General features: G+C 34.0%; 5 protein-coding genes and 1 long non-coding RNA gene across 8 annotated transcripts; 4 read left to right on the forward strand and 2 right to left on the reverse strand.

Moving 5' to 3' along the window:
* Window positions 1-2,083: 2,083 nt before the first annotated feature.
* LOC106770355 lies at window positions 2,084-4,152 on the forward strand. Its single transcript, XM_014656168.1, has 10 exons — window positions 2,084-2,110; window positions 2,200-2,325; window positions 2,418-2,791; window positions 2,875-2,956; window positions 3,037-3,126; window positions 3,235-3,357; window positions 3,458-3,545; window positions 3,691-3,793; window positions 3,872-3,962; window positions 4,051-4,152. Exons 1-10 carry the CDS (start codon window positions 2,084-2,086, stop codon window positions 4,150-4,152), a joined length of 1,206 nt encoding a protein of 401 aa, XP_014511654.1.
* A 4,779-nt stretch (window positions 4,153-8,931) lies between these two features.
* On the forward strand, window positions 8,932-11,073 carry LOC106770356 (protein FAR-RED IMPAIRED RESPONSE 1-like). Its single transcript, XM_014656169.1, has one exon. It carries the CDS (start codon window positions 8,932-8,934, stop codon window positions 11,071-11,073), a length of 2,142 nt encoding a protein of 713 aa, XP_014511655.1.
* A 1,320-nt stretch (window positions 11,074-12,393) lies between these two features.
* Window positions 12,394-14,289, reverse strand: LOC111242314. Its single transcript, XM_022784964.1, has 3 exons — window positions 14,215-14,289; window positions 13,535-14,125; window positions 12,394-12,710 (listed from the first exon to the last, which is right to left on the reverse strand). The coding sequence occupies exons 1-2, from the start codon at window positions 14,266-14,268 to the stop codon at window positions 13,562-13,564; spliced, it is 618 nt and encodes a 205-aa protein (XP_022640685.1). The 5' UTR covers window positions 14,269-14,289; the 3' UTR covers window positions 12,394-12,710; window positions 13,535-13,561.
* A 106-nt stretch (window positions 14,290-14,395) lies between these two features.
* On the reverse strand, window positions 14,396-15,408 carry LOC111242315. The gene is made up of 3 exons (XR_002669112.1): window positions 15,394-15,408; window positions 15,152-15,194; window positions 14,396-15,059 (listed from the first exon to the last, which is right to left on the reverse strand). It is a non-coding gene; the product is annotated as an uncharacterized LOC111242315 (long non-coding RNA).
* A 2,076-nt stretch (window positions 15,409-17,484) lies between these two features.
* LOC106770822 (3-oxoacyl-[acyl-carrier-protein] synthase, mitochondrial) lies at window positions 17,485-22,222 on the forward strand. Of its 3 annotated transcripts, none has more exons than XM_014656636.2 (14): window positions 17,485-17,852; window positions 17,943-18,172; window positions 18,320-18,427; window positions 18,518-18,589; window positions 18,733-18,819; window positions 19,367-19,518; window positions 19,625-19,705; window positions 19,815-19,848; window positions 19,930-19,996; window positions 20,078-20,154; window positions 21,089-21,149; window positions 21,271-21,353; window positions 21,506-21,577; window positions 21,718-22,222. In XM_014656636.2, the coding sequence occupies exons 1-14, from the start codon at window positions 17,738-17,740 to the stop codon at window positions 21,886-21,888; spliced, it is 1,410 nt and encodes a 469-aa protein (XP_014512122.1). In that variant the 5' UTR covers window positions 17,485-17,737; the 3' UTR covers window positions 21,889-22,222. The 3 variants fall into 3 exon arrangements, with proteins under 3 accessions (XP_014512122.1, XP_022640806.1, XP_014512123.1); XM_022785085.1 differs by having other exon boundaries at window positions 17,485-17,667; XM_014656637.2 differs by having other exon boundaries at window positions 21,506-21,629; window positions 21,718-21,880.
* A 168-nt stretch (window positions 22,223-22,390) lies between these two features.
* LOC106771538 lies at window positions 22,391-23,553 on the forward strand. Its single transcript, XM_014657533.2, has 2 exons — window positions 22,391-22,838; window positions 22,993-23,553. The coding sequence occupies exons 1-2, from the start codon at window positions 22,744-22,746 to the stop codon at window positions 23,216-23,218; spliced, it is 321 nt and encodes a 106-aa protein (XP_014513019.1). The 5' UTR covers window positions 22,391-22,743; the 3' UTR covers window positions 23,219-23,553.
* Window positions 23,554-24,025: the final 472 nt, after the last annotated feature.

Consider the following 24,025-nt stretch of genomic DNA (forward strand, 5'->3'; position numbering starts at 1 on the left):
TACTAAAGTAAATTTATGTAACATAGTAACCGTCTTAAAATTAATAGTTAGGTCTTAACAACAACAAAACCAATAATTCAAGAATTAAATGAATTTTTAAGTCATAAAAAATTGAAGTGCAATACAAAATTATAAAAGTCTGTGTTCTTATAAAATGGTAGCCATTACAGCAAAACTCGTAAAAATACAATGAGTTGCTTAAAAGTGATATGGATCTGAATATTTAAAGTACAATAAAATCTTAGTTTTATTGGGTAATACTTCAAATAGTAATAATAATGATTGGGTAACAAATATTGGGATGAGGAATAATATCATTTCGTCACTCCATTTACTGGAACATGAGTTCAAGTGAAGACCCCAAAAAGTTTCATGTAAAATTCTGATAGTAACATCTCTAAATATATGAAATTCTATTCAACACATTGCTCCATCATTACTTTTCATTGGAGGGAAAGAACGGGAGAAGGGCACGATGGCTGGTGGAAAAGTATTAAAAAGGTGGAGGCCCCTCGAGTAACACAATAGCACTCTGAGATTTTTTTGATTATAAACACTAGAAAAACTTTAGAAGCTAAAATTGAAGGATGCACAAGGAAACACGGGTAGTGAAGTTGTAACTGCTCCATCTTAAGTAGTTCAATCCTTTGCCTTGATACCCTGCTGTAATAGAGGTAAGTAGTTCAATCCATCATGACCCAGTCTTTCTTTTTTGATTGTCTTTCATTGCACAAAGCCTTATCTAGACTAAGTACAGACCTTGTTGTTATTGCAGAAGGCTCTTTTTAGGTCTTTGGTTTTTGGCTTATCAACTTCAGTCTTTGCTCTACAAACAAACATTATGATTCCTTTTGAAATGAAACTCAACTGAACTCAGCCACCATGCAAAACTCTGTTGTAAAAAACAAAGTATTATTCTTTTTATTTTAACAATATTTATTAATGTTTTATTTCCATAGATATTTTTCCAACCACAAAGGTTTAGTGTAGAAGTTATAATAAATACATAAACAGGAGAATCGCATAAACGGAAGAAAAACATCTTAGGAAGAAAATTAAGCTGCCAAATAGTTTTATTAGTTTTGGTGTTTCTGTTTTATCTGAGGATACCCTGAGACCTAAACAAAGCTCTGGTTCTTACCTTCAGCTCAGAAACCAAGATTTTGTAAACCTAACTGTTTCTTCCCTTCGGCATCATACCTTCTTTGATCCATGGTTGTTAGTTGTGTGCATATTGTTGGATGGTAATTTGATGGAAAGAGGGTGCTGTTGTGAAAAATCTGAAGATATGAATGATTTAAATAAATTAATTATACATTGATGTTGATTTAATTTTGTTAAATGTGCAGGATATATTGAGATGGATACAGAAGTTAAAAAATCGGTAAGTATGTTGTAATTGTTTATATTTATTATTGATTGGATAAATTGTTGTATTGAATGCACTAAGATATGGTTTGATTTATACTTGCAGGGTGAAGTTAGAGTTAGACATCGAATACAAACCCAACCCATTGTTGAATTAAATTGTTCCTTATCATCCTTTCAAAAGGATAGAATTAAGTCCACACCCTTTAAATTTTTAGTTGATTTAGTTAACAATGTCGTTATATCTAGTCCAATTCTTCTAGAATTAATTAGAAGGTGGGATGTGGGACATAAGGCTTTTAGGATTAGGGAGAACTTAGTCCCTTTTACAGTTGATGATGTGTGTTTTTTTTTAGGTTTGTCCAATGTCGGTGAAACCATTAATTTAGAAAATGATGATGGTGGCATTGTGAATAACTTCTTTAATGATGAGGACATAACACCTTTAAGTATAATGGAAAAGTTGAGTGANAAAAAATATAAAACCATAAAAAGTGTTGANAATTATTGNAGGTTGTATGTATTGTTAACATTTGGGATATTTTATTTTCCTAGGAATAGTGATGTCATAAGCAGTGTCCCTTTTAGTTTATTAGATAACATTGACGAACTACATATGTATAACTGGGCCAATGNANTATATAGTTTGATAGTAGGGAGTTTGAATCGAGCAGCGGATANATACAACCGCAAAACGTACAAACATGCTATACACATGGGTGGTTGTGCAGCAGTTTTACAGGTGTGTTTTTACAATTATTTATTTCATTGTTACAAAATAAATGTTTATATTTNTGAAAGGATTTTTAACTATATAGAGCAACTTTGCAGTTATGGGTTGTGCAACACATAAGTTTGTATAATATTGGTGGTAGGAGCATTTATCCTCCAATACTTGATTGGGTTATCATTAAAGATAAAGGGAAAAGAATTAAATCAACTTTTCAGCTCAGTGAGGTAATTCCATTTGTTTTTATATGTTGGTTTCATTTGTCATGTTATTTCCTTAATGAGTTGTTGTTAATGAAAAATTGTATTATTTTTTGAAGATATTATGGGAGACAAATGAGGAAATCAAGGAATCCCTTCCTTCTGGGGAGACAAAATCTAATTTTAATAATGACAAATCTGACTTTGGTAGAGTTGTGGAAAAGCAAAGGCTCTTGAGGAGAACGGTGGATAATCATGCGCAACGCATTCTACAGTTAGAAAGAAGTATAAAACGTCTAGAAGAAGAGGATTTGAATGAGATACCATCTTTTAATGATGGTATGGAGGGAGCTTCGACAGATGACAAAGGAAGAGATTTAGTCATTGCGAATTTTGTGGATGGGGGCATTCATGCACCTTCCACAAATGAGAACACTGATTTTTCAATTGTTTACAGAACTTGCACTTCAATGCTTTGTGATGATGGTGTTGTGTAAGTTATACAAAAAATGAACATTATCATAATTTATAAATGTTTAGTATACAGAGTTTTTCATGAATTTCTTTTGTATTCAGAGTACTTGTAGAGGTGTCAAACAACATGTTGACCTGTACAGACTTACAATGCTTAAAACCGCGTGCAAAAATTGATAACATGGTAAGTTGTGTTATGAACCAAAAGTTGTACAATAACAATCAATTATGTGAGTGCATAAGTTTCATGAGCTATTGGTGTAGGTTATGTTGTTTGCCACAGGGATGATTGTGTATAATGAGTTGCACATAGCAGGAATGATTAGTCACTGTTTTTTCAATCCTTTTTTTGCGGTATGTAAAACTGTATTTGTTTATGTTAAACTGCAATTGTTCATTTTAGTCTTGGAGGAATTTAGGATTTAATTGTTTGAATTTATTTTATGGGTGCAATTTTTGTAGACAATGGTCATGGAAAGGCTGAAGATTCCTAAGAAAAAGCGAGAACAGTTGACACAAACTGATTACCATCACTGGTTCCAACCACAATCATTTGCATTGAATGTTTTGTTAAGAGCTCAATTTGTAAGTACATTTGCATTAAATCATTTCCATTGCATGCTATTATAGGTTTATCATAGCATTATTCTTCACTGTATTGATGTTTGTGGTTGTGGTTCTGTAGTTGTTTGTGCCTACCGTTGGTGATGANCATTGGTGGTGCTATGCTGTGAATTGTCAATCAAGGGAATTGTTCATTTTGGATCCCCTTGGTCACAAAAGGCGGTCCAGAAAAAAAATTGACAAGGNTATAGTAAGACAATTTGTGTTGTACTACTGTTTTTCTTTTAAGCAAACTTTACTTTTACAAGTCAACATTTACAATAATATATAATTTTTTGAATGTCAATTTCTAAGGTTGCACTTTGCAAGAATTATTCAATATGATTGACATAGACTCAAACTATAAGGAGCAGGAATTGAACGTGATTGAAGAAGATTTGCCAGTGCAACCAAATACGTTAGTGACATTGTGAATGGCCAAATTTTTGGGTTCTATTATATAGCCACTTGTTTCTAATATTTGTATAATTTGTAGGTATGATTGTGGTATGTTGGTGATTAAATATATGGAATTATGGGACCACACACCAAAATTTGATGGGAATAAAATACCCGATTATACAACGGTTTGTATTTTTTATGTATATGGTTATTTCAATATCATTTTTGATTAAAGGTTTTGAAGTGTATTTAACAACGATATTCTTATCGCAGGATCAATTACAAGTTCTAGGAAAACAGATGGTTTGTGAGTGGACATTACACAAAGATAATGTTCATCGGAGTCTGGTATTGAAGAAATGTGGGATGGTTTAGGCATTGATTAAGTCATTAAGTAAGACAACATCACGGAGTTCAATACATTGAAGTACGAGAAAAATTAACCTACATATTGAATACAAAATAAATAAATTATGGGTGATTAGGATATTATGCAATTGGGCCATGAAATGTTGTTATAGTGAATACTTTGTTGTCTATATGTTTTGGCAAAGGGAAATTTTAGCAAGGCTTCCAAATTGTTTGACGTTTTTAGTGATGCAGGTGTGAGTGCAGATTGAAAGAAGAAACTTCACAATACCTGTAAAATGATTGATTTATCTCTTGACAAAAAAGCAAATATATGTTCCTTCTTTTTGATTATGCCCCGTTATAAAATATTTTGGGCTTTCATTAAGCTAGGTTTTGGTTTATATGCATTAAAGATGTTATAAGATACGAACCCACTTTTAATGTAGTACTTCCTCAGCATATTACAATGTATATAAATTAAGGAAGTAATACTATTTGTGGCACAAGATTTATAAACATTTACTTTGTCAAGTCTCCTTTATCTTGTTGGAGTACATTACATGATGGAAAATAACATATTGCTCAAACGATTTATAAAAAATATTTATAAAAAAATTTATAATTATTACAAAGTTTAAGAATGAAATCAAGATTGAAACGATTTTTTGGAGAAATTTATAATTATTGTTGTTCAAAACATCTTTAAAACGTAACCACATAGTACTGATGACATAACCACTAACTGCACCAAGACATATGTGGTCATGGGGATTGAATTAATCACTTTTGCGGTTGTACAAAACGCAGTCCACAACCAACCAAATCAAGTTGAAGACATAATCACTTACTGGACAACAAAAAGTGGTCATTTGGATTCAATTAAATCATTTTTATTGTTGGTCAAAACATCTTTAAAACATAACCACTTACTGCACCAAGACATATGTGGTCATGGGGATTGAATAAATCACTTTTGCTGTTGTACAAAACGCAGGCCACAACCAACCACATCAAGTTGAAGACATAACCACTTACTGGACCACAAAAAGTGGTCATTGGGATTCAATTAAATCAATTTTATTGTTGCTCAAAACATCTTTAAAACATAACCACATAGTACTGAGGACATAACCACTTACTGCACCAAGACATATGTTATAATTGAGATTGAATTAATCACTTTTGCTTTTGTACAAAACGCAGTACACAACCAACCACATGAAGTTGAAGACATAACCACTTACTGGACAACAAAAAGTGGTCATTGGTATTCAATTAAATCAATTTTATTGTTGTTCAAAGCATCTTTAAAACATAACCACATAGTACTGAGGACATAACCACTTACTGCACCAAGACATATGTGGTCATGGGGATTGAATAAATCATTTTTGCTGTTGTTCAAAACGCAGTCCACAACCAACCACATGAAGTTGAAGACATAACCACTTACTGGACCACAAAAAGTGGTCATTGGTATTCAATTAAATCAATTTTATTGTTTTTCAAAACATCTTTAAAACGTAACCACATAGTAGTGAGGACATAACCAGTTACTGCACAAAGACATATGTGGTCATGGGGATTGAATTAATCACTTTTGCTTTTCTACAAAACGCAGTCCACAACCAACCACATCAAGTTGAAGACATAACCACTTACTGGACAACAAAAAGTGGTCATTGGGATTCAATTAAATCAATTTTACTGTTGTTCAAAACATCTTCAAAACGTAACCACATAGTAGTGAGGACATAACCAGTTACTGCACAAAGACATATGTGGTCATGGGGATTGAATTAATCACTTTTGCTTTTGTACAAAACGCAGTCCACAACCAACCACATCAAGTTGAAGACATAACCACTTACTGGACCACAAAAAGTGGTCATTTGGATTCAATTAAATCATTTTTATTGTTGGTCAAAACATCTTTAAAACATAACCACATAGTACTGAGGACATAACCACTTACTGCACCAAGACATATGTGATCATGGGGATTGAATAAATCACTTTTGCTTTTGTACAAAACGCAGTCCACAACCAACCACATCAGGTTGATGACATAACCACTTACTGGACCACAAAAACTGGTCATTGGGATTCAATTAAATCAATTTTATTTTTGTTCAAAACATCTTTAAAAAGTAACCACATAGTAGTGAGGACATAACCACTTACTGCACCAAGACATATGTGTATATGGGGATTGAATTACTCACTTTTGCTGTTGTCCAAAACGTAGTCCACAACTAAGTACATACATTTGAAAGAGAAAACCACTTATTGAACAACAAATTAAGGAAGGAAAAAAACAACACATAGTTAATTCTTTTTAATTAACAACAACATCATATCAAACTTATAACATAACAAACATTACATTACCACTTCATCCAACAACACATTAATGAAGGTTGTTTTGGTACTTCACTATTAATACTACATAACAAAGCCTTCTAAAAACGAACCCTAAATGAAACTCACAACAAGGATAAAACTATAATTTAAATCATCAAACTACGAAAGTCCTCAGTTTCTTCCACTTTTAATTATTGTTGTTAGCTTTACTGCCTTCAGGTTTGTCATTGTCAACAGGTGGAGTCAACATGCTAAGGATGTTATCGACGGAACGACTTGGAAGCTTCTTAGTAACAATTGGTATTGATAGACGAACTAGTTCATCAGTGGGGCACCCAATATCACTTGCAAAAACCTTCACATATGGAGAGAACCATTCAAAGTGGTCAAAAAAATCAACAACCAATGTAGAACACAACAATAGAAAAAAGTTGTAAACGTTACCTTCACAACATTGTTAAGAGTTATGTTAAGATAGTATGTTCTGCGCATTGGTGCAAAAATTGCAACCTGTTAAATGCCATGTTGGTTAACTTCATATACTCTTGTGGGAATAAAAAATTAATAAGTTATTTATCATCATAAACCATATACTTACATCTTGTAGGATTATTACACTTCCAACTTTTAAATTGGGACCTATTTCAGGATGATCAATGGCCTTGCGGTGAACACTTGCTTTTACAGTCCCTGTTGGATCCTGTGAAGAGAGACCGTTTCCATAAATACAGTTCAGTATGGTACTTAAATGAAGTTAACAATTCACTATACACATTAACAATACACATAAACCAACCCGAATTGTTATTTTCATGTCACCCAATCCGTTGTGCTCACGAGCTTTAATAAGACATCGCAACAAGGACACCTTACAAGTTCCTTTCAAGGAATCAAGGGTTGAGATATGCTCAACCTCATATTTAAGCAACAATCCTGCAAATGATTTCATTACTCCAAAAAGCTTCCTTAAATCACAAATTTTGTACGTCTATGAATTTTAATTCCCAAGTAGTGATTAATGTACTTACCATGGATGTCGATGAATTTTTCAGCCCATACCCAAGCATTCGATGTGAAGTCACGATCAAAACTGACTTTTTCTATGATACCTAAGAATTCTTGTGTGGGGATGTTTTCATTGACCTAGCGGTTAAGCATAGCTGCCTGAACCACACCAGCAGGGCCCGGAATGACACTATTATTCGAATTGCAACGACGAATGAAACTATCAAGATCACTTTCATCAATATCAAGTTGTTCCCAAGGTTCCATTGTTCTCTGTTCTTGTTGACAAAAGGAATAAATGAAGAGGAAGTGAACATTAAGAAAATGAACACATAGAACTGGCAAGCATTGTGTTCTTCTTCATTAAAACATGAAAGGAAAACTACGCGAATACAAAAAAAATAATCCATCATTTAGTTAACCATATCCAACGTTGGGGATGAAGCAAATGCAACATTAAAATTGGGCATACCTTCAAAACGCGAAGCCCTTCTTTGCACATATGTTAGGGCATCCCACATTAACACAATTTATAATAACATTCATATGGAAATGACAGAAATGCCCCTAGGTAGCATTAATTGTGATTGCTTGTGATAGAAGTCATGGAAAGACAACACCATTTAATGCTTCTGCAAAATTATAAAGACCCACTTCCTTTTTTAAAGTCTCAACTACAAATACAGATGGGGAAGACTCATTTTAGTACGCTTATTTTATACAACAACCGTAAACCCTAAAATTTAAGAAGATGAATGGAGTGGTCTAAGCCATTTATTGAGGTGCATCTCTGTCAACAACCATTGAAGTGGTATTAAATAGGTGAGTCAACAAAAATTTTTCTTGCATCAGAAGGTTGTTGTGTTGCATAGATGGTTGTTGAGTTTATTTAATGTTTAGATTTATATTCGTCATGTTCTGAACTTGCTATTGAGTTCTATACTATGACATTATGGTTTCGATATTGGTCATTTGACATTGAAATTCAAACTTAATGGTACAGTAAATGGTTATTTCCTCATTCGTAAGTGGTTATTTGTTACACTCGTTATGTACATACATATATATATATATATATATATATATATATATATATATATATATATATATATATAATATAATATAATATAATAAGTTGAATATGAAGTATGCCATTATGTACTCCACTAAGTTGTAATTATTCTTGTATTCAATACATTTAAGAAAAGCATGGACAAGAGAATATATACACGTCTATGGATGATATTAAATATCAATAATAACATTTAACGTGTGCAGTAAGTGGTTATTTATTCCTTCATATGTGGTTATGTCTTCAAGTGGTTTTGTACATGAAAAAAATTTTGTTTGCTTTATTATAGTTGAGGATCTTATAATTTATTCCACTAACTAGTACTTATTGTTGTATTCAATTAATGTAGGAAAACCTCTGAAATGGAGAATATGAATACATCTTTGGATGATATTGAAATTGATCAATTACATGGCAAAGTTGCAGAAGATATAAATGAAAACCATGTTCAACCTAACTCAATCCCTCCATCAGTTGGAATGGTTTTTGAAAGTGTTAATCAAGCCAAGTCATTTTATAGACAATATGCAATATCAAAGGGCTTTGGAATTCGAACAAGGAGTTCAAGGAAGAACAACAAAAACGAATTATGTTACTTCATGATGGTGTGTTCTAGGGCTGAAAAATTTGTCGCATCCAATCAAAATGAAATGATTGGACGTCCAACACAGGCTAATGATTGTGCAGCTCGAATGATTGTATCAAAAAGAGATGAGAAGTGGTACATTTCAGCATTTGATGATGTACATACTCATGATCTTAGTCCAACAAAGTCAAGATTGTTCCGAGGCAATAAAAGGATGAATCTGAATGTGAAGAGAACACTAGACTTAAATGCAGAAGCAGGAGTTAGGATTAACAAGAGTTTTCGATCCTTGGTTTGTGCTACAGGAGGTTATGAAAACATGGAGTTTGTGGAACAAGATGTTAGAAATTATGTCGCCAAACAGAGAAGAGCATTATCAAAAGATGGTGATGCCAAGGCACTCTTAAACCATTTCTCTTCCATGAGAGAATTGAATAAGGATTTCTTTTTCAACATTGATGTTGATGACAACAACCACATATTGAATGTATTTTGGGCTGATGCACGAAGTAGGGCAGCTTGTGAGTACTTTGGTGATGTCATATCTTTTGACACAACATACTTAACAAATAAGTATGACATGTCGTTTGCTCCTTTCGTTGGCGTCAACCACCATGGTCAATCAATATTGTTAGGTTGTGGATTGTTATGTTCAGAGGACACAGATTCATTTGTTTGGCTATTTAATTCATGGCTTCGGTGCATGTCCAATAGAGCGCCCCAAGGAATTGTTACCGATCAATGCAAAGCAATGAAGAAAGTAATAGAAATCGTGTTTCCAAACACTCGTCATAGGTGGTGTTTGTGGCATATAATGAAAAAAACACCTGAGAAGTTACAAGGCTATGCCGCTTACAAAGATATCAAGCGACAACTTAAGCAAGTTGTGTACAATTCTGATTCAGTTGATGACTTTGTTTATGGTTGGGAAAGGATGGTAACAATATTTTCACTACAAACAAACGAATGGCTCTGTTCACTTTACGAAGAGCGAAGCAGGTGGGTTCCTTGTTACCTGAGAAACAATTTTTGGGCTGGCATGTCAGCCACTCAAAGAAGCGAGAGTATGAATGCATTTTTTGATGAATATATTAACTCACAAACTACTCTTCAAGAATTTGTTAAACAATATGACAATGCACTACAACACAAGACAGAAAAAGACACTCAAGCTGACTTCACATCCTTAAACACAACTCTTCCATGTGGGTCACAATCACTCATTGAGCGACAATTCCAAAAGAATTACACACATGCTAAGTTTGCAGAAATACAGTCAGAATTTAGAGGTAAAATTAATTGTTTTGTTGACGGTGTTGTTGTAGAAGATAAATCATCATATTACAAGGTGACAGAGGACTTCATTCATAATGAGATAAGGGAAGAGAGGGTATTCAAGGTTACATTTGAACGAGATACAAAGAATGTGAGTTGCAGTTGTTTGCTTTTTGAGTTTAGGGGTATTATTTGTAGACATTGTGTATGTGTCCTGGCAAAAGAGCGAGTAACACAGCTTCCTGCTAAGTACGTACTCACAAGATGGTGTAAAAATGTCCGCAGAAAACACACGTATATTAGAGCAACATACAACAACAAAGAAAAGGATCCACATATTGAACGGTATGATAACTTATGCAAGACTTTTGCTGATATTGCTGAGATTGCGTGTGAGTCAACAAACATGACAAAATTATTGGTAGACCACCTTAGATCATTTGTGGACCATCATGGCCTACAAATTTCACCTTCACCTTCACCGTACGTCAACAACACCACTCACAAAGAACAACAACACCTGCATCATACTAACATAGCTCATGATGTAGACACAAATGCAAACAATGTTGACATCGAAAGCCCTCAAGTTGTGAAGCGAAAGGGTCGACCTAGGACAAAAAGGTTGAAATCCACATCTTAAAGACTAACAAGGAAGAAACAATCGGCAAAACGAAGTTGTCCAACATTTATTCATATTGTTGTAAGTTATTATCTTAGCTTCATCAATTGCAATAAACATTTCGTGGTGTTATAATTTCCAAACTAAGGCAATTTAAACTAACTTCAAACCTACTACTCATGAAGGATGCTATGATGGACGGACCGAATACAACATTCAGCAATAAAATTGATGGGACACTAAACATAGATTACACAACAACGAACTCAATTGGACCGGTAATATGATATTGGAATTTCATACTTCATTGATTTGCCATTTACTACGTCTTACATATACTTAAATGCCATGCAATCGATGTTGTGTCTTGCAGGTATCAAGTGTGCAATCCCCTGGGTTCATGTCACTGCTTGCATCATTACACAATGACATGCAAAACACGCAATCGTCCACAACTAACATCGAAAATGTTTTTCCGTAAGAAGATAATGGTTTTGTATTAAAAAATTTGACAATGAAGTTTAACTTCGTTGACATGTATGTAATAACCTTTTTTTGGTGAACTCACATGAAAGATGTCATGAAAATGAATGTCATATTTAACCATATTGTAAACAGATGTTATATTTATATAATTTTTAATACAACTTTGGTATTGTCGGATTTATATTCATTGAACCTATTTCGTTAGTGTACAAAATGACCAACCATGTAAAGTTCATAGTATAAAGAATTACTTCACTAATCATTTTCACCAATTTATTCTTGTCCATGTTAAGGTTCCATGTAATCGGTATCCTAAAAACAAGTTAGATAAATTGACCTTTTATTTTTGTAACTTATATGCTATATTAATTTTAGGTAGTTGCCTTTTAGAGTGTTTAATTTTATTTCTCTACTTCTAACATGTTTATAATACAGGACTATATATAGAATTTATCCAACAAAATAAGAAATAAGAAATATTTCAAATTTGGATTTAAATAGTATACAAATATTTACAAAAATAATATACCATTAAGAGTTGGGATTATTAAATTTACTTTGAACTTGTTTTAAAAAAATTAAAAGAACATACATTGCTTTTAATACCATGTTTCCATATTTCATTCAACCCAATAAAATATTGCTCGAAAGTAAACATTAGTTGTTTCATTTGTTTATTACAAATCAATCCCAAATACAATATTAAATCATTGAAGTATTTACACAATTCAAGAAATGACGAGGAGCAGTTCCAGGCATTAATAAATTTGGTTTGAATATTTTAAGCCTTCAAGCAATGACTCCTCGTCCAAGGAATTCAATCATCTGAAGACCAATCTCCAAATATCTGGCGGAAGGAATTGGAATTAGAAGCCTGTCTGAAGTTGAGGTTTGGGAAAATAGTCCATATCTAAGACAAAAAGGACTAGGTGTCAGTTTACAAAGTCAATTCTTAAAGATGCAATAACCAACAAATACAATCCAGAAAGTTTGAAATATTTTGTCAAACTTACTCAGGACAAAATGTTGCTTTTGAAAGGTCAGTCAGAAACTCTTTACATAACCCACCATAGTCCAGGCCAGCCTCAAGAAGACCACAATATCGTATACCTCTTCCAATGTTCTGGACCAAAGAGATTTCCTTTTCAAGCTCCTCACAAACTTTCTCTGATGCTTTATTTCAATCTGAAAAGCTGTGATACTGTCCCCTACAATTNCAAAGAAAANGNCCTGTCAAANATAAGACAAATACTGGAGAAGATTGATTTGCAGATCATTTGTTAGATTGATAATCTAAAATGACAACTCTCAACAAGACCAACAATTAACAATGTTCTTAGTAAAAATTAAAGTGATTCTTGTCATAGCACCTGAACAAAACTAAAATCGTCAATCGAAAAGAAAGTCAGACATTTTAGGGAAAACTATATTGCGAAGCTTCTAACCGTACAAAGGAAGATTTAAGGATTCCATTTCCTTAATATTGTTCTGATAATCTTGTTTAAAACGTTCTATCGAAGTTAGCTCGTCATATAATTGTTGCGCAGAGAAAATATCAAGTTATTTAAAGAAGGAACAAATAGAAATTCAAGAATAGAACTGAAGTTTAGGAACATCAGAAAAAGTAGGAAATACTGCAATATCAACAACATCAATAGTATTCATGGATTAAACATGTAACATTTCACTCATTCATTACAATTTCAATTTTACAGTCTTTTACTTTCTCTAATTCTCTCTTCTGTGAAAGGCCTGCAACATGTATTCCAACAGAGATAATTGCAATTTGCTTACAGCAATACTGTGAGATAGAGTTGTCAACTCATGCTTCGTGTTTTCTGCCTCTACCCTTGGCTGCATGTTGTCCAATAGGTCCATATGTAATCTGAAATTTTGTGATTATTTAAGAAATCAACAAAATGAGTTAGCATTATCTTTTTCAAAAGTAAGTAAACTCACCTTGACAAATATCGGTCTAGGTTATGCCAGTGAGGATCCTTACACATAACAAACCAAACATGATTTATTCAATGCGCCTACAGTTTTTCCTATCTAATCTTGTCCAAGGGGTTTTCAAAGAAACGCTTTTCACACGCTTCCTAGGTTGAGCCTTTAAACGCGTGTACATGTCAGAGTTTTGAATAAGAATTTCTTCATCAACTAAATCATCACCATCTTTTTCAATGTCAATATTCCCAACATCATCACCTTTTTCTGAGTTTGACTTCCAAGCACTGTAAAGTACTATCTTATTATCTTTATGTAAAATTGTGCCCCCAAATTCATCATCTAACTTATAATCTCCCTTTGAATTTGAGTTCTTAAATGGAGTTCTGGCATCATAAACCTTTCGTTGCCTCTTCTTTGCACGAATCATTTGTAGCTTCTCTACCTCTTTCTCAAGCTTGGCAATTGAGACCTCTTGGTCAACAATAATAGTACGCAGAGCTTCATTTTCAGCCACAATATCAGCAATCGATCGCCTATGCAAGTTGTCCTTCACTCTAATATTATGATCACCATCTATAGCTTCTTTAACTATTTCAATGTACATCTCTTCTTTGCTTACATATACCTCAGTAATCACCTACACAAAACAAATTAACCACGCAAATCATATTAAATTGAATACAAATTACATGACAAGTACTTAATACAAGGTAATTTTAATCTCACTTCATTAGAGGAAAAGGCTTTTTCAACTTCTGCTTCACCAACTCTAACATGCATCCAATGAAGGATTCTAGGTATACAAGTTTTTGTTTTAGCCAACTTATTCTGACCAAATAACACATGTTCCATTGCCCAGATCTGTTACATACAAAATTCAATTTCAAATAACTAAAAATTATAAATTATTACAATATATTTTGTAACTAACATCAAAACGTACCTGTAATGCAAATATACAACCATCCACATGACAGTGTGATCTTTTTTGTGTGTTCCCTACACGCAATGCAGCATCACACAAACTAGAAACCAAATACTCATAAATAACACCCCCCAATTATACTTTCCAATACATGATAAATCATCTAATAATTTTCAAATAAACCTAAATGAACTTTTCCACCTCTATTTGGAAACAAAAACTCACTCAAGCCTAACAATAAATATAACCTACAAACATCAGCCACTTCACCCCCTTTTATACAGTTTTGAAGTTGTTCATAAACATTATCTACACTTACATCATTTGTGCCAAAGAGTCTCCTAGTATGACAATCAACTTCCTCTTTGAACAACTTAAACATCTCTCCATTAACCCTAACCCCTAAACCTAAGCAAACATCTAATTTGGTGAATGGAATAAAGATAGACCTAACTTCAAACCCACCCCTCCTCTCTAACCATGTATTACACAATTGTAAAACTAGCTTCCTACACATTTTGATATTCGTGTCAATGGACAATAGCCATGCAAAATGAGTGGTTTGAATGAATGTCTTTTGCACATCCGTTAATAAGGTGTTCACATGTGCCAAGTATTTTGTCCTGCAAGAATGCCGTGCATAAACCTATGCATAAAAGTAAACAATTCAACAACTCAAACAAACCAATTCAACAAATCATATTTGAACACTACAAAAATCATCATGTGCATTCAAACCTGTTTTTCCATAATCACTCTTGCAAGTATCTTTATGCTTTAACTGCATGTCCGTAAAATAAAAAAGTTACAGTTCAAACCAACACTAAAGGGCAAGAGCTTTTGTATCCTAAGTACCCCAAGATTAAAACCATAACAAAAAAATTATCAAAAGAAAGCTCAATTAAGAAGATAGACAACACTATAGGACAAGCCACAGTAAATATGGTTTCCATAACTTTGAATCAAGTAAACAAACTTACATGGGTTGGAGGAATATGTTTTCCACTGACAAGTCAAGCAAAAGTGTGCCAAACCTATAAGTTACACTCTGTGGACTGTCTCTGCCTACAAAACCACGGAATAGGAGAGCAAACAAACCGCCATTATCTACTTATATTTATTACTTATCATGATATGAAATGAATATAATAATTAAACCATCATCAAATCATATAAACAAATTTTGTTACAGGATATGGAATGCAATGACTATTAACCATAAATAAGCAAGCAACTTCAATTACTTTCAAAAGCTTTACACCTACACCACTCACGTCCAAAGTATATTAAAAAAGGAAGTAACTTGGAATCTACAATTAAAGGAAGGCCTACTTCAGTTGGAATCTACCCCATAAAGAAGTTCTCAGTTGCTCTTCTATCTTTATATCCCAACACACCTTCAATCTTTTCGGCTTAGAGCCTATATACAAGAACAGAATAAAATAACTTGCTCTTCTATGTTTAAATATTTTCAACGTTACTTTTTCTTTATATAATGAAGATAATAGGGAAACTAACAACTTAAATTAACAAGTAAAATAAAATACTTTGAGAGATTGTGAGTTCTCTAGAAACGTCCCATATTAAAACTTGAACAAAGAGATTTCAATTAATGAACAAAAATGTACTACAATAAGAACAGAAGTATATAAAATATTTCATTTTAAATCTGTATCCACTTTGAACACCCCGTACCTATTTACACTACACACACGGGCAAGGGATGCAAACAATAAGACCAACCAGGCACAACTGAGAGAAGACGTAAAGAGTAACATATTTTAACCATCAGATGTTGACATTCAAAATAACACCTTCTAAGCAAAAATATATTTCAGAGAATAGAAACAAAAAACTTGACTTCATTTCAAATTAATTCATGAGGATGTGGTCAGTCTATGAAAAACTTGTAAAACAACAATACATTCAAATTTTACTTATAATACATGATAATAAAATTTATGAAAAAAGGAAACTAATGAAATTTGCCCCCTTTGCTCTAGGGTTCACGAAAATGAAGAAAAAAGAAATAAAAATATACAAAAATGATGACAAGAGAAGAAACGAAATAAAAGCATACACATCCCGATTAAGCGGCACCCATGGAATTCTCGCATTCTCTATCGGTACAGCTCCTAGCACAACACGAACACTTGCTCTTCGACTTTTCAGGTTCTCTATCAGCTCCAACCGTATCACAACACCAACCCTTCCTCTTCGACAAACCACATTTCAATTGTCGCTCCCCACGCTAGCACCACACCAGAACTTCTCTTCCACTTCTCGCATTCTGTCAGCCCAAACCCTAGCAGACTATATGGAGTTGTTCTTCTGAAATGAATTCGTTTGAAAGAGAAAAGAGAAAGGAAAGTGAAAATCGAAAGTGAAAATTTTGTGTGAAAAACGCTGTGTTTCATTTAGTAGGATAAATAACGATTTTATCCTTAAATGCTTTTTAAAAAGTTGGATCCCAGAGCGTGTCATATGAATGTCACATTCCATCTCCATGTCAAAGTAACATTATTGTTTATAAAATATTAGATTAGAAGAAGCCTCTCCATAACCACTAATAATCCACTTTATTAAAACAATTCATAATAGAATCAACTTTATTTTAGTAATTACAAAGTATTCAGAAGTTAAGTCAATATTTTAAAGACTCGTTAATTTATTGTATAAATCGATCTATTGTAATAGCTTGGCCATTGTCACATCAATACTTGCATTCGTCTTAACATGTTTATCCCACCGATTACTTCTTAAAAATTATACGATAATTTAATAATGATCAACATTATTCAATAAAAAATGGTAAGAAAAAGAAATTAAATCTAAAATTGTAGAAGTCTTAAAGACCAAATTGTTGTGTTTAGAAAAAAAAAAGTCTTTGTAATAATTTTTTTGATAATTTTTATAATACGTACATGATCATTTGTGATCTATTTTAAATAATTTTTTAAAATAAATTTAAATAAATCAATAAAATAATAATACATGTTTCCTATTGTCAAAAAGAATTCTTAAAATAAACTGGTTAAATTATCGTTATCCTCGATTAAAGGAATTAAAAATGAAAAAGCGATGAAAGAACGGTAGGAGAAATAGCTGCCCTGAACCATATAATATGGAAGCACATAGGTTACAGATTGTGAATGTGAATGTCTGTTCTTAGATTACCTGAAACAGTGGGTTTAGGGTTCAATTCGTTGGTTTTTCACAGCGCCATTGGAAGTGGTTGGTTTCTTCCACAGAGAGTGAGTACTGCGTAGTAGTAGAAAGAAAGGATTCGCGAGGTTCTAGTTTCAGATTCTTGTTATATTATTTATGGCAACTATGCGTAGAACTGCGAGAAATTTTTTGATTTCCTTTTACCGAACCATTTCCTCTGCAACTTTTCCACCTCCTCCTGTTGTTTCTTCCCGAAGAGTAGTTGTTACTGGTAACCAACCAGCTAACTGTTCATTCATTTTATATCATGTTTGTTTTTCGGTGCTGAGTTCAGATTCCATTTCAATTGACGATGTTTTAGGGTTAGGTATGGTGACTCCTCTTGGTTGTGGAGTGGGCACAACGTGGAAGCGCCTCATTGATGGGGAGTGTGGGGTAAGGGCATTGTCCTTGGAAGACCTCAAGATGAGTTCTTTTGATAAGGAAACTCAGTTGAGTGCCTTCGATCACTTGACATCCAAAGTTGCTGCTCTTGTTCCTACTGGAACCAATCCAGGTGAATTCAACGATCAAATCTGGCTTAATTCTAAGGTAATCTTGTTATTATCATCGTTATCGTTATCTCCTACACTGGCTGATGAGATGACTTTTCGTAGATACAGCACTTTGTACTTTTAACTGGGATGAACTGCTCTTATGCTTATTGATGTCATTGTAGTACTGTGACATTTACCTTAGGACCATCGATCAATAGCAAGGTTTATAGCATATGCACTGTGTGCTGCTGATGAAGCTCTCAAAGATTCTAATTGGTGTCCCACTGAGCAGGAAGACAAGCAAAGAACGGTACGCGTTTTTTGAATTTGGCTAATAACAAATCATTTTTTTTTTTAAATTTTGCCTTGTAACTTGTGTTAAAACTTCAAAACCTATTAGGGAGTGTCTATTGGTGGGGGAATTGGAAGCATTAGTGACATTCTAGATTCTGCTCAACTGATCTGTGAGAAGGTCAGTTAATTGAAACTCACTGGTCTTGAATCTTTCCCTGTCAAAGCTTTTCAACAAGTGTTTTTAGTTATGGCAGCGAAATATTTAGTAATTTAAATAAATTATACTGCATTTGATATTTACTTCTTCTACCCTGAATACAGCGTCTTCGTCGCCTTAGTCCATTTTTTATCCCACGGATATTGATCAATATGGCATCAGGTCATGTGAGCATGAAATATGGGTTCCAGGTGAAGAGACTACTTTCTGCTGAGTTATATTCTATACTACAAAGTGCAAATATTAATGAGCTCCTGGCCTCCTTCAATTGCTGGAGCGCAGGACACGCCACCACATTTTCATCTGCTAGCTTATAAATACGTGTGTTGTGAATTTTAAGATGAAAGTTATATCTATATTATAGAATTGTTTTCCCTTCTATAGAATGGATGTAGGAAATATATCTTCTTGCTTCCATGTTTCTTCATGTTATAATAATTTCTTAGATCATTATCCAATGAAAAGTAACAGCCATCTGAGACAAAAAATTCCTTCATGTTAATTTGGATGAGTAATTGTCTGTACATCAGCTTTGAGAGTTTAAATTCTCAAAGAAAAATGTTATATCTCCCTGTAGAACAATTATTAGTTTATAACATATGTCAACAGTCTAATCAGTAAAAGGAGTAGTAAAGCTAATGTTTCGGAGCTATTAGGATGTTGTTATGCTATGACCTTTTCTATCCTTAATAATCCTGGGCACTGGAAGAAGTTATTTTCCGGAATTCTTGAATGTAGGGACCAAATCATGCTGCAGTAACTGCATGTGCCACTGGTTCACATTCTATTGGTGATGCAATGAGAATGATTCAATTTGGGGATGCAGATGTTATGTTGGCTGGAGGCACAGAGTCCAGTATTGATGCATTATCAATTGCAGGATTCTGCAGGTAAATTATGATCAATGCCCTGTGTCCTCTGTTATTATTGACAACTTTAGTAATCAGTTGTCCTTTTTTCCCTCTACATTTTAAATCTGATTATGGAGACTTGCAGGTCTCGGGCTCTGTCAACAAAATATAATTCAAGCCCTCTGGAAGCATCACGGCCATTTGATTGTGGTCGAGATGGGTTTGTGTAAGTATATTTGCATTGAACATTTGTTTCTGATTGTAATCATGTTTGTTGTGATTGATTCGTTTGGTTTGTTTGCCTTGCTGCTTATATCAAAGTTACTTTTACTCAGGATAGGTGAAGGTTCTGGAGTCTTGGTCTTGGAGGTTGGTTAAGAACTTTATTGTGTTTCATATTTTATTTATAATATTTGACCTTTCTTAATTGTTTGCTCTCCTATCTTTAAGGAATTTGAGCATGCAAAAAATCGAGGAGCCAATGTCTATGCAGAGATTCGTGGCTATGGGATGTCAGGTAGTTTGTTGCAGGATATGGGATTTTCTTCTAGCCTTAATTTTAAATTTGGTTGACTTCTTTCATGTGGAATTTAACTAGGTGATGCATACCATATCACTCAACCTCCTAGTGATGGTAGAGGTGCCATTATGGCTATGACTCATGCTTTAAGACAGGTATCTTTTATTTTCCTGTATTGTTTGCATTCGTTATGCATCATTAGAGGTTCTGTCGGCTGAGCTGCCAACTTTTGATGTATACCTGTCCTGATGTTGTGTGAGCTGCTATTCTTTGTGTACTTTTTCCCTTGTTTTTTACATTGTATTGGCATATAAGTGAGAAGGTATACTCGCTGTTTCACTTCATTGACACTGAGTAGGGATGACAGTCAAATTGGTACCCATCAAAATTACCCACGATGGTTGTCGGTGATATTCAAGTGCTAGGAGCTACCCATGAAATATAAGTTTGAGAACTATTATCGTAGAACACTTACCCAAACCCAAACCTGCTGATAGGTTTCTTGGCAGCAAGAAACCCAAGATACCCTTGGTTAAGCACACAACTTACAAAAACAGTAAACTGTATTGATTTCTGAAGAACAAGGACAAGTTCGATAGCCACCAAGGAAGCAATTCTTCCTTCACACAGCATGTAATATTCCTGTGAAACAACTAACCACAGAAACGTGTCCGTCCCCCTTGAGACACTCTGCCCCCCGCCCTCCCTTTTATAGCTAACACCTTAACCCAAACACACCTACCCCAACAACCTACTTTCCCTCCTCCTAACCCTCATGTCTTGTTTATAATTCCCTTCTTCCTTTCGTATACCCTTAGGGTCCTATCACCCGCCCTATCCAAAATTATGTAAGTGAAGATTCTGTTATGTTACAATCATAAGTGTCCAAACTAAATAGCCAAACCATTATTATAATCAGCATATGCTAGATACTTTGGTGCTTTTAGCATTTATTATTTGAGAGATCTGCACGCCTTTTTAGCAGAACTTTAGTCTTAATTAAATTTTTCCATGTATTTTTGTTTGCTTTATGCATTGGCTTAGACATGTCCGGATATACTAATTTTAAACGATTTTCATGATACGCAGTCAGGTCTCCATCCTTCTGAAGTGGATTACATAAATGCACATGCTACATCTACACCTTTGGGCAAGTGAAGTGAACCTATGTCGATTCCAGCAATTTAAGCTTGAATATTATTATTTTTTAATACTACCTCTCTGTGTGTCTGCTTTTGCCGTAAATTTTCTCATCAGAATTCTTTATATAGGTGATACCATAGAAGGTAATGCTATCAAAACCATGTTCTCTGATCGAACAAGCTCATCTGCTTTAGCCTTCTCCTCCACAAAGGTAAAGTTGCAGATTTTTTACTTATCTGATTGTCTGTATAATCTAAGTGTCGGTCGCTTCTTCGATGTGAGCTCTCACCTATGGCAGATGCCATTTAGTTTTTATTTTATTTTGATGGGGATATCAATGATTAATTAACAGAAATTTTTCAGGGGGCTATTGGTCATCTCCTAGGTGCAGCTGGAGCTGTTGAAGCGATTTTCGCAGTTTTAGCAATACGACATGTAAGCAAGCTTTTTACGCACTTTTTTCAAGAAGTTGTGGGGAAGTATTTTTGTACGTACAGTTGCTTTTACGCATAACCTAGAGCCAGACCTTGTATGTTTAATCTATTATAACTGTTTCTATAATGTTGTTATGACAGGGAATTGCTCCATTAACTCTTAATTTAACTAAGCCAGATCCTGTCTTCCATGATGGTTTCATGCCATTGTCTGCTTCAGAAGAAATGCCAATTAGAGTAGCTATGTCAAACTCTTTCGGTTTCGGAGGCACAAATGCGTCCCTACTTTTTGCTCATACTGGTTCGGACTGATAAGATGGTTACATCTCAGTCCATTGGTATTAGTTGACAAGAGCTGTTTGTGTTATGCTGAGGAGAGTTTAATGACCTAAAAGTTCTTGGCAGCAGGCATGTAATTGGAGCTCATGATCTGTCATGTACATTTGATGCTTCTAGTACTTTCGCAAATTAGTTTTTGAATGCTATTAGCTCGACTATTTGGAACGCAGCGTGGGTTGTTGATTGAACATTCATAAAACGAAGGATCTGATTCCCAGGGTGTTATCCTATGTAAATCTTGAAAAAAATTGTGGTAAAATTAAGAATGTAGATTTTATCCTATGAAAGTTAAAATTTTTCCACTTAAGTTTTGTCAACGAGTTCCTTAAACATTTTATTTGAAAAGATTTATTTTATTTGTACTTTAAATTCTTACATTTTATAAGATCTGCAATCTTTAGTTCCTAAGTTATTTTCATTAATTTTAGTTTTTAGTTTTTAATTTTTCATAATTTTGTTATTTACTTAGAAATTAAAATTTTTTAATCAACAAGTATTTTTAATTTCTCGTGCTTAATGATTATTCTTTTAAACAAATCGAAACCTCCCTAGTTGGATGGTTCATTTCCATTGAGGCAAAGTGCAATAAATGATTTCGTTGAAAACCAATTTGGCATGATTTCATTGGTAGTTGTTAAATATGGATAGCCAACTTCCTCATATCATAATATTGAATCTCTCAGATCCCAAATATTCTATTTTTCTCTTCAAAATCCCAGTGAACACCACCCAACACAAACCTAGTTTTTCTCAGTGCTATACTGTAGTCAACTTTGTTCTTTATAATATTTATTCTCTTCCTCGACCTCGACCTCTTCCAATTCTTCCATGGCTTCCGATTCCAATTCAAATCTTAGAATCACCATTGAAAGAAATCCTCCCGAGTCACGTCTAGCTGAATTGAATATCAAGTGTTGGCCCAAGTATGCATGCATGCTCTCTTCTCTTTTCCACCTCTTTGTTATGATATTTTCTTCTGTCTCCATTTAGATTCATAACATCCATGTATAATTATTTATGGTGTTCTTTTCTTTTGGTGGGGTTGGAAAAATAAAAAAAAAAAACGAAAAATGAAAGATGGGGTTGCTCTCCAGGGAAGTACCAATTAAAGTTTGATGCTGAAGAGACGTGCTATCTGTTGAAAGGGAAGGTGAAGGCATACCCAAAAGGGTCATCGGAATTTGTGGAGTTTGGTGTTGGAGACCTTGTGACCATCCCAAAGGGACTCCATTGCACTTGGGATGTTTCAGTTGCTGTGGATAAGCACTATAAATTTGAATCAACACCGTCATCTTCTTCTTAGCATCAATTAGCATTGTATATTGTGATTAATTAGTTTAATTAGCACTATTATTTGTTCCAATTCTTTCACAGTTTCATTATTTAGTATTTTGTGGAAGACAAATGGGGTTGTTTGGCTGTGCTAATTGTTGGTGGTTTTAGTCAAAGGAAGAACCAATCAGTCAAAGCTATAGCTTTAAAGAGTTAGATATTTGATAGATACAGCTTTTAATGTTTCTTTGACTCGTCCATCTGTCCATCAGATTTTTTTCTCATCCCAAATTTTGTATCTTATAATCTTCCTCTATTTTTATATTTAAATAGTTAGATATTTGAAATGTAAAATTTAGGCTTTATACCTCTTATGGTCTCTATTTTTGTCAAGTGCATTTACTTTGGTTCTCATGTTTTTTTTTTTTTCTGTTCAATGTTGTCCTAAAGAGTGTAAATTTTGTTCAATTTGGTCCTTTTTTCTAACGTCGTTTAAATCGTTAACGATCAACTGTCCAGTTGAACAATCAATGACACATCACCCTTGACACGTCATCATCATCTCCTACCTCTAGAAACCCTAATTTCCCCTTACACAAAAACCCTAGTCACTACCTAACCCTAACCACCACCGCCGCCACGGTCACGACCAACCACTATCTTCTCACCTCATCATTTTCTCTGTCCAACAACCACCCAAAAACACCACCCATGGCCACCTACCAGCACCTTCATTGGCGCTACCCGTGCATCCAACAACAACCACCACGAAACTCATTATCGCGAATCAAATGAACCCAAAATGAAAAACCCCAAGTTCAGAAACCCTAACATTCCC

The sequence above is a fragment of the Vigna radiata genome, chromosome 8, assembly GCF_000741045.1.
Source record: "Vigna radiata var. radiata cultivar VC1973A chromosome 8, Vradiata_ver6, whole genome shotgun sequence".
NCBI lineage: Eukaryota > Viridiplantae > Streptophyta > Magnoliopsida > Fabales > Fabaceae > Vigna > Vigna radiata.

Coding starts and splice junctions, on each gene's coding strand:
- LOC106771538 (XM_014657533.2), top strand. CDS start 22,744: ATGGCTTCCGATTCCAATTCAAATCTTAGAATCACCATTGAAAGAAAT. Junction 22,839..22,992: donor AATATCAAGTGTTGGCCCAA/GTATGCATGCAT, acceptor GAAAAATGAAAG/ATGGGGTTGCTCTCCAGGGA.
- LOC111242314 (XM_022784964.1), bottom strand. CDS start 14,268: ATGCATGTTAGAGTTGGTGAAGCAGAAGTTGAAAAAGCCTTTTCCTCT. Junction 14,126..14,214: donor AAGCCTTTTCCTCTAATGAA/GTGAGATTAAAA, acceptor TGTTTTGTGTAG/GTGATTACTGAGGTATATGT.
- LOC106770822 (XM_014656636.2), top strand. CDS start 17,738: ATGGCAACTATGCGTAGAACTGCGAGAAATTTTTTGATTTCCTTTTAC. Junction 18,173..18,319: donor AAATCTGGCTTAATTCTAAG/GTAATCTTGTTA, acceptor CATTTACCTTAG/GACCATCGATCAATAGCAAG. Junction 19,519..19,624: donor TCAATTGCAGGATTCTGCAG/GTAAATTATGAT, acceptor GGAGACTTGCAG/GTCTCGGGCTCTGTCAACAA.
- LOC106770356 (XM_014656169.1), top strand. CDS start 8,932: ATGGAGAATATGAATACATCTTTGGATGATATTGAAATTGATCAATTA.